Source organism: Magnolia sinica, chromosome 2 (genome assembly GCF_029962835.1).
Source record: "Magnolia sinica isolate HGM2019 chromosome 2, MsV1, whole genome shotgun sequence".
NCBI lineage: Eukaryota > Viridiplantae > Streptophyta > Magnoliopsida > Magnoliales > Magnoliaceae > Magnolia > Magnolia sinica.
In genome coordinates, this window is record NC_080574.1 from 72,398,378 (window position 1) to 72,408,356 (window position 9,979).

General features: G+C 40.3%; 1 protein-coding gene across 1 annotated transcript; it reads left to right on the forward strand.

Moving 5' to 3' along the window:
- Window positions 1-731: 731 nt before the first annotated feature.
- LOC131225851 (uncharacterized) lies at window positions 732-7,869 on the forward strand. Its single transcript, XM_058221452.1, has 5 exons — window positions 732-1,676; window positions 1,719-2,342; window positions 2,568-2,913; window positions 3,025-3,291; window positions 7,733-7,869. The coding sequence occupies exons 1-5, from the start codon at window positions 732-734 to the stop codon at window positions 7,867-7,869; spliced, it is 2,319 nt and encodes a 772-aa protein (XP_058077435.1).
- Window positions 7,870-9,979: the final 2,110 nt, after the last annotated feature.

Here is a 9,979-nt window from a genome sequence, read left to right on the forward strand (position 1 = left end):
ATCTTTAGGTGACCGAAGGTGGCGCCGTGCTATTGGAGTAGATCTAGAAGAAGATGGACCATGGGAAGCTTTCTTTTTCCCTCTAGCATCCATTAGCAACAAGAAAATCAATGTACTAAGGAGTTGCAAAAGATGAGGAATGAGTTTTCTCAAAAATAGAAATTTGAGAAGAAAACCCCAAATAACTCAACAAAGCTTGAAATCAAGCACTCCAATGAAGAAATTGAAGAAAATAGACCATGAATCTTCAAGAATAACTGAAAAAAATGCACTAACCTTGACGAATCAAACACTAGGGTTCGACTAGTCATGTCATGGTTTGTTGGAGAGAAAAGAAGAAATGAGAAAGATGATGGTTTTTCCCGGATTAAAGAGACCAGTGTGCTACACGACCGGTCTTTGGCCGTCCTCGACCAGTCGTACCACTACTAGTCGAGCACATCCTCGACTGGTCGTGTACAAGCATAAACATGCATTTTTCATACAAATTTGAAATTTAAACCAATAATTTATCTCACTTCTCCTCCTTCCATCCAAGAGGTTAAAGCAGCCATCCAAGCCATCTCGTCGGACAGTGCGCCAGGGCCGGATGGTTTCTCGGGAATCTTCTACTCCGCTTGTTGGGACATCATTGGTAGAGATATACATAAGGCCATAACTTATTCATCCAAGGTGGTAAAATTCCTCGTGTAGTTAATTCCACGCTTATCTGCTTGATCCCCAAGAAGGAAATGCCGAGGAAATGGACTGATTTTAGACCTATAAGCCTATGCAAGTGCCTTTATAAAATCTTCTCTAAGATCATTGCAGTTCGTCTCAGTGACTTTCTCCCCGTCCTAATTTCTCCAGAACAGGGGGTGTTCATCAAAGGAAGAGCTATCTTAGAAAATATTGCTCTTGCCCAGGAATTGTTAAGAGAGGTGAATAGGAAAAACAGAGGTGGAAATGTGGTGCTAAAGCTAGATATGGAAAAAGCATACGATAAATTCGACTGGAACTACCTAAAACAAGTTTTGCTCCATTTCAGTTTTTGCGACAGATGGGTACAATTAGTTGAAAATTGTTGGGCTTCCTGCTGGTTCTCCGTTCTCATTAATGGGGAATCGACTAGCTTTTTCGAATCCTCTCGCGGGTTGAGACAAGGCGACCCTCTTTCCCCAAGTCTCTTCATTTTGGGGGCAGATGTATTGAGTTGTGGCCTCCATAATTTGATGTCTAATGGCGGCTGCCTTCCTTTCTCACTAGGGAGGGGTTGCCAACGGATTTCTCACCTCCTCTACGCAGATGATACCCTCTTATTTCTGAACGGTGGACGAGCTTCTATGAGGAAAATCGTGGCTCTGTTGGACGAGTACCAATCTGCTTCGGGGCAACTTATTAACAAAGGAAAAAGCTCCTTCCTCTGCTCGAATAAGATCCCAGTGTCCAGGATTCATGCCATCAGCTCCTTACTTAGAATTGCCAGATCCACCGGTACGTTTTCCCACCTGGGAGTTCCTCTATCTGTTGGTAGGCTGAAATCCTCTGCCTTTCAGCCTTTGGTGGACAAAGTCAGGGGTCGTATCAAGGGTTGGACAGCCAGAATTTTGTCTCAAGCAGGGAGAATGGTCCTTATTAAGCATGTTCTGAGTAGTATCCCTATTCATTCTATGGCTGCCTCTTGCATTCCAAATCAGGTCCTGGCTAATCTTGATAGACGTTTTGCCTCATTCTTTTAGGGGTGGAGTGAAGGTAAAAGAAAGTTACATTGGAAGAGTTGGAAAACTATCTCTATGCCCAAGGAAGAAGGTGGTCTCGGCATCAGGAAACTTGCTGACATGATGCAAGCCTTTAACATTAAAATGGCTTGGGTGCTAAAATTTCACAAAGATTCAAGTCTCTGGGCCTCTTTCTTGGCTACTAAATATAACTTCTCCCACGAACCGATGAGGGCTGATCTCATTCAAAGAAGAGCTTCCCCCTTCCTTAAGCAGATCCTTTCTAAATTTGCACTCATTGATGACAAGGTCCAATGGAATGTTGGCGTGGGTGATTGTAATTTTTGGCAAGCGAATTGGACAAGCCTTGGCCCCCTTCAGAACTTTCTCTTATCAGATGTTGTAGCCACAGTCCAGCCCCTAAAGGTTAATCAGGTGTTGGGTCCCTCGGGTCCGCTTCCGCCATCAATTGCCCTCTCCATGCTCCTTAATGAGGTGACTGATTTCATCTTCCACCATGGTTTCTGCATCTCTGCTGAACCCGATTATCCCCTGTGGCCTTTCACCTCTTCAGGTTCCTTTTCTGTCAAGACCGCTTGGAACGTCAGCAGGCTATCTGGCCCCTCAAAGGAATGGGCGAAGTGGGTATGGCATGATCAGCTTCCGCTAAAAATCTCTCTTTTCCTATGGAGGCTTCTCCATAATGCGATTCCCCTTCAGTTATTTGTCCAAGCTAAAGGCGTTTCTCTGGCCTCTAAATGTTTGTGCTGCCCAGACGGATTCGAGCAGGGCCCAGACGCAGAGTCTTATTCTCATCTTTTTTTGAACAGCCAGATTTCAAAATTAGTTTAGAACTTCTTTGGTGTTTAGGCGGGGATCTCCATCATGCAAGCGTTATCAGTTCAATCCAGAATCATACAATGGAGAAGGGTCTGTGCTGGTAGGAGAATCCAGGGGAAGCGTCATCTTTACACTCCTGCATTCATTTTGTGGGAGCTTCGGAAGTTTAGGAATGGGGCTTTTTTCGATGATAGGCTGATGAACCACCAGTCAATCATAACTAAAGTTCTTTGGTGGCTATCTTGTGACAAGGAGGAGGTGGCGAGATTCAGGTTCTCCCAGTGCCTCCAATCTGCGGATGGGCTTCATTCGGTTAAAAATTCCTGTCGTAATCAATTGTCGCCAACAGTCATCCGATGGCAGAAACCACCCACTGGTTAGGTTAAAATCAATGTTGATGGCTCTTCTAGAGGTAACCCAGGCCTGACAAGGGGAGGTGGTGTTTGTAGAAATGACAAGGGGGATTTTATCTTTGGATTTGCTTCAGGTTATGGTCTTATGACAAACACCGGTGCTGAGTTTAAGGCAGTTCATGATGGACTCTTTTTGTGCTTGGAGAAAGGTCTCTCCCAAATCATTGTCGAATCGGATTCGGATATGGTGATTAAGGTTTTCAATGAGGGGGCCAAGATTGGTTGGGCTAGGAAAGGTTGGAAAACCATTACTGACAGGCTCAATCGGCTTGCTTCGGTGAATTTTAAGTACACTTTTAGGGAGGGCAACGGCATGGCGGATGGCCTTGCTCGCGTGGGAAGTATGTCCCAATCACGTTTAATTTTCTCATGCACTGTTGATCTTCCTTGACATGTGCGGGGCATCCTTTTCCTTGACAAGGTGGGGCTCGGAGCGATTAGAGAGAGGAAGCTTTAAGTTGTGCCCTCTCCCCGATTTCCTTTTATTTTTTTTCTGTTCCACTTTACGATAGGTTTTCCTTTGGTCTTTTTTCGGAGGACGACCCGAAGCTTTGTAATTTTTGTCCAGAATGAATATATCTTATAATTTTTGAAAAAAAAAAGGTTTTACTCCATCCACGATGGGGCTCCTTCAAAAATATATATATATTTACATTTAGGAGCTTTAAAATTTAACTCGTAGGTTTGTAAAGACCCAACTAATTCTTGTTCCCTCATATTGTCCGTATCACAAAGTTCTTAGATTGCGGTAACCTTTAAATTGAACCGTTCAGGAAGTGTGCGTAGTATTTTTGCACAAACTTTACTTTTAGGAAATTTATCACCAAGACCCCTCAAAGAGTTCACAATATGATTTAATCTAGTATAGAAGTCCATAAACATTTCATTTTCTTCCATATGTATTTCCTCAAATTTGGTTGTGAGGATTTGGACTTTAGATTTCTTGACAATTGATGTTCCCTCGTGTGTCATTTCTAATATATCCCAAGTTTTCTTTGTAGAATCGCAGGATATAATTCTTTTGAATTCATCCGGTGATAGTGCGTAAGTGATTGCATTTAGTGCTTTTGCATTTGCACTACTCTCACTTTTTTGAAGGTGTTACTCTCATTGATTTTGATCCATCGATACCAGTTACTTCAGTGGTAGGAGGGGTCCATTCAGTCACTGTGGCTAGCCACACATTTTCATCCATGGATTTTAGGAATATCCTCATTCTGACTTTCTAATAAGCATAATTGGTGTCATCAAAAGGTGGAGGCCTAGTGACTGAAAGGCTATCAAAATTTGACATCTTATAAATAGCTTAGATCGATTAGCTTAGGAAATAAATCAAAAAATATAACAATTAAAATGAGCTATTAGGCTCTGATACCACTTGAAAAGGCCAAGCTATATGTCCTTGGGGGCTGACGGGGGAGGGGAGGAGATTTCAGCTTTAATAATGGAATAAAAGAATACGATAACCAAATAAAGGAAATCAATTCACAATGCAGAAATGAAAAGCAGCCTCAATAATCAAGTATTGAGAGATTGATACAAATGTTCTTCTAAGGACAACCTTACACCATAAAAACCAAGGGTTTATGGCAGGACAACCTTATTTCTAGAAAGTTCTTTGTATCAAAAACTCAAACTAAAGAGGAATAAATAAATAGTAAGGAATAGAAATATTAAACTATTACAATATTCCCCACAATGCTTGAAATGTAAATATTACAACATTCACATCCACACATACATCCCACAAACTTTGAATGATAAAAGATAGAAAATAAATCACACATCCACAAAACACAAAGAGTTATAGTGGTTCGCTTATGTGTTCACCAACTGTTAAATAATAGCCACACAGCTTGCTACTCCACTCTTAATATCCTCACTCAGTGGATATCAGCGTTCACTATGAAAATAGGTTTCTCAGGTTCACCTAAAACCTTCACAATTGTGTCTTTCAAATGGGCTTACACAATTCAAAAAACCCCACTTCTAAGTTTTCTGGCTCTCCTCAGATAACCAACAGATTGAGATTTTCTGGCTTAATCTCAAATAAAACCAAAAGAATGAAATTTACAATAAAGTAAATACCTGGATTTCTTCTTTTGTTGTAACCTGAAAGAACCAAATCGGAGTAGAAGTTCGAATAGAAGTTCAATGTCCAATACTCACTTAAGAAATGGTTTTAGGTTCTAGATTGATTTTAAATTAAACTAGTTGGGCTAGCTATATTTGATGTTGATTCCAAGAAGAAGGAATATCACAATTCCTCTTTTCAATTCAGATTGTAATATAGAAACAAAATCAAATCAATAAAGCTAATAAAAGAGAATATTAAATATACATAAATTTGTTTAAAATGGACACAAACTTATCTCGGAGTAATGCTTTGATTTTACTTGAATTGAGTTATCAAACTCTGAAATTTGGCATATATTTATAGTTGTAGAAACCCGTCTATGACTGGTCCTGAGGACCGTATGACTGGTTGTAGAAGAAATAGATTTTTAAAATTTTTAGCGGGATCAGATCAAACCGTTCCATGACTGGTCGTAGGGTGTCCACGGCTAGTCGTGACATACCCACGACTGGTCATGAGAAACCAAGAATGGTTCCTGGAGTTTAAGTCGTAGAACTAGGACTGGTCGTAGGACGAGTCATGTACTGTTCACACGACCAGTCGAGAAGACTCCAGGATTGGTCATAGCTCAACCAAAAAATTCTAAAAAATTGTAACAACTCAGGACTGGTCTTGGAATTTCTTAGACTGGTTGAGCCAGTGCTTGGACTAGTCGAACAGGGTCCAGGACTAGTCTTAGAACAGTCCAAACACTTATGAAAAGATTCAATTTGAATTATGTATACAAAATGACCTACCCTAAGGTCAATCTAAGGTCATTCATACCTTAAATGTGAAGAATGGACATTGAATCTTGATAAGATAGTTGACCTTTAAAAATGGTAAAACTTGGGATTTTATACTTGATGTAGCATTGAACTTGAGATCTTCTAGAGCTTGAATTACACTTCATTTCGAGTTGTACACGAACTTAAGTCTTTGAACAAGATCACTTCTTTCGTTGTAGCTTGTACTTGCATTTCTTGAATTGGTTTAAAGTAAATCTTCGTTCTTAACTTGAAGCAACGTGTTTAGAGAGGTGATACAATGTCTTGATCATATATACCAATGAGCTATACAAGACATAGATTGATGTTTTGGCACCACAAAATTTGACAACCAAAGGAGCATAAAACCATAGCACTTACATAAATGGGCCGTGCCTTGGGAGCAATAGTGGTTAAATGTCCACATTGTAAATGATGGTTAAATATCCACATTGTAACATCCCTATGACCCATTGTTAGGTCTATTCTCATCTCTCCCTAGTGGGCTAAGCCAAATTGATGGGCCCCTATTATTATTAGTATGATCCATCTCACCTTATTAGGCTATCTCAATTCATTGGGCCGCAAGTGACATTAGCATGATTCACCTCATTGGGCTTACCCCATAAGGGCCTCGCATACATCATAAAGGGCCTTATCGAATCTTCCCTTGAGATTAAAATTATATCATGAGAGAGGTAATAGTGTCTCAATTTCTGCACTGCAAATATCAACACCGGGCATTCTTTTTCAATCGGAGAATAATTGCATTCTGCACCTGTGAGAGTTCGGCTCAGATAATAAAGAGTTGTTTCTTTTCCATCTTCATTTACTTATGCTAATAAGGCTCCTAACGAATTCTCTGCCGTAGATATGTATAAGATAAGTGGCTTACCCTTTATAGGATCTATCAATACTGGAGGTTGTTTCAGCAATTCCTTTATCGAATCGAACTCATTTTGACAAGCTTTGTCCCATACAAACTCTATTCCTTTCTTCATCAAATGAGAAAATGGCTGACATCTCCCTACCAGATTTGAAATAAAACGATGACTATACGCTATTTTTGCTTGTAAGCTTTTCAGTTCCTTCAATGTTTTTAGAAGCGGTACATCTTGGATGGCCTTGACTTTCCTTGGGTCAATATTGATACCCATGTGCCTAATGACAAAGCCAAGAAATTTTCCTGATGACACTCTAAAAGTACATTTAGCTGGATTCATCTTTAGCTACTTCTTTCTGAGCCGTCGAAAGACTGATGCCAAATGCTCGCAATTTTCCTGATGATTACCTGACCTAACCACTAGATCATATACATAACATTCAACATGCTTGTGCATCATGTCTTGAAAGGTGCTTTGTATTGCCCTTTGGTATGTCGCCCCAGCATTCTTGAGACCGAACGACATGAGCTTGTAGCAGTAAATTCCCAACAAAGTTCCGAACGCAATTGCTTCTTCATCTTTAGGAGCCATTTTACTTTAATTATAACCAGTATAGTCATCCATGAAGGACATGACAACATATTATGTCATACTGTCAATTAGCAATTTCGTTATTAGAAGAGGAAAGTTGTCCTTCGGGCAAGCCTCGTTCAGGTCTCTAAAATCTACGCACACCCTGATTTGTCCATTTTTCTTCCTTACTGGGACAATGTTCGATATCCACTTAGGATATTTGACCTCTCTGATGAACCCGACTTTTACCAGCTTGTTCCTTCTTCTTGTATTAGGGGAACCAAATCCGGGGGAAATCGCTTTTGCGCTTGCTTAATCGGTCTTTTGTCCTTAAAAATGTTTAATCGATGCATTGCCACTGAGGGTTATAAACCCGGCATTTCCACATATGTCCAGGCAAAGACATCTTTATTTTCTTTCAGCAGTTGCACATATTTTTCAGCTTCTTGCTTAAGAAGACCAGCGCTTATGAATGTATTTCTCGGCTCTTCTTCTGTGCCCAGATTTACTTCTCACAAACTATCGATCGTCGGCTACCCCCCATCTTCCATCTGCTTCGGAGCTATCTTGGGATGCTAACTATTTTAGGATCTATTTTTTTACAGCTGCTCAATTGTGACCATATTCACCGAAGATTTTGCCCCCAATCCTTGAAATTTTTCTCGTCTCTTTTGACCGACTCCGATAGGGACCTGAATTCCTTTTCCCTGATTTAAACCAGTTGGTTCTTTATAATCAAAACCCATGCTTTTCACAATTATCTTACTTGCCGAACTGTATTTCTTAAGATCACGAGATGTCAGCTTTCCTTGATATCCATTATTCTCAACGTTTTCTTCTGTCATTACTTCTGAAGGGGCGTAGAATTCAATTGGCTCTGGATATTTTGCTCTGGCTTTGACATGAAATCTTCCTGGAACAGCTGGAAATGACTTATTTCTTTCAGCATATGGCAATGGCATTGTGTAATTTGACTATAAAATTTTCAATTGTTCAAGTGATAATAACGTTAATGGTGTCTGTCCTAGTTGTCTTAGATGTTTCGGCACAAAATAGAACTTCTTCTTTGCTTTTGAAACTCCAGACAGTTTTACCTTTCTAGATTCTTCTTTCATAGCTTCGCATGAACATTTCCCAGGGCTTTGTTTTCATCACTCTTTCTCTCTTCCTCTCTAGCAAATCCATTGTAATAACTGTCATCTGCAAAGAAGGCTTCGACTTCTATATATGGCTTCGCATCGGCCATTACTTTATACTGTATTCCATTCTTACAGTACTTGAAACATTGGTGTAGGGTAGAAGGTATAATGTTGTACTGATGTATCCATAGTCTTCTTAAAAGGAGATTATATGTTGTGACTGCGTTAATTACATAGCAGACAACATCAGTTGTTAATTCTTCTATTTTCAATGTCATTGTAATTTTACTGAGCACGCGCTGCCCCTCTTGATTAAAGCACTGTATCATCATTCCACTAGGGCGCAGATTAGAATGACGTTAGCCCAATTTATTCAACATCATTAGTGGTAATAAATTTACTGTAGATTCATTATCAAGCATAATCTGCTTAACCTCCCTGCCACAGATGTGGTCTACTATCATTAACGGCTTATTATGCCCCGTATCTGTAACGTCTCGAAAAAATCTACACAAAGACTCAAGTATTGCCTCAGGCAGATATCATTAAGGATCGAATTCTGTAGAAAGTAAGCAAAAATTAATTAAGTACAAAACTAAATAAATCATAGAATTAGCTCGAACCACTTTCTATACGAACTGCAAGGCCCAAAACAATTAGAATCGCTAACCCAACATTACCGAGAAACATTGAACCAATCTCAAAACCCAGTTGCTCTCGGGAGCACATTGAAACTCCATATCAGGCCTGGACCGCGGGTCAAAAGTTTGATGACTGCGAAACTATAAGGTTATGACTACCTTACTGGACTTGATAACCATCATGGGAATCAAGTCCAAATAGTATCCAGAAATGCACAACTTAAGCCTAGAGCGAAGTGTGTGAGAAACGCGAATATCTTTAAAAAATGAACTCAAACTTAAGTGAATTGGGCCGTTCACTTGCAGGCCAAATTTAAGATTTTAGACTGTCAGATTCTAACCCAACTACACCCTTGGATCAGGGAAATTTTCCTGCACCCATTGGTATACTTGTGGCCCTGATCGAGTGACGATGACTGTCGAACTAAAACAGGCCCTCCACGATCGATCCACTAATCTGATTAGACCAAAACCTTAACCTGGTATAGATCCATTGTCAGGGAACTTTCTTCAGACCACATTCAAGCAATGGACCTCCATATGAGCTCCGTTGGCCCGAAACAGACGCCTTTGGGCTATAACCTAAGTATACCATGGCCCTGGGGCCATTGACATCACTTCTAGGCCTATATAATGCCCTAAACCTACCCCTCTCTCAATCTATACGAATTTCCTCTAACCTTAGGAGAGAGAAAAGAGAAAGGAGGAGAAAAGAGTGGAGATCGAAGGGAAACCTTTGGGGTTTGCTGCAGTACTCCTGTTCTGCTTCTCCACTCATCGAATCGCCTTTACGTCTAGCTACTCAACTTGTTTTAACTCCATACATTGGCATAGCCTGACTGCGGTCCCAACGTGGGTTGGGGTGTACTGTCTGATCCGGGCCCCCTTCGAAAATAGTGCTCTAGTTGG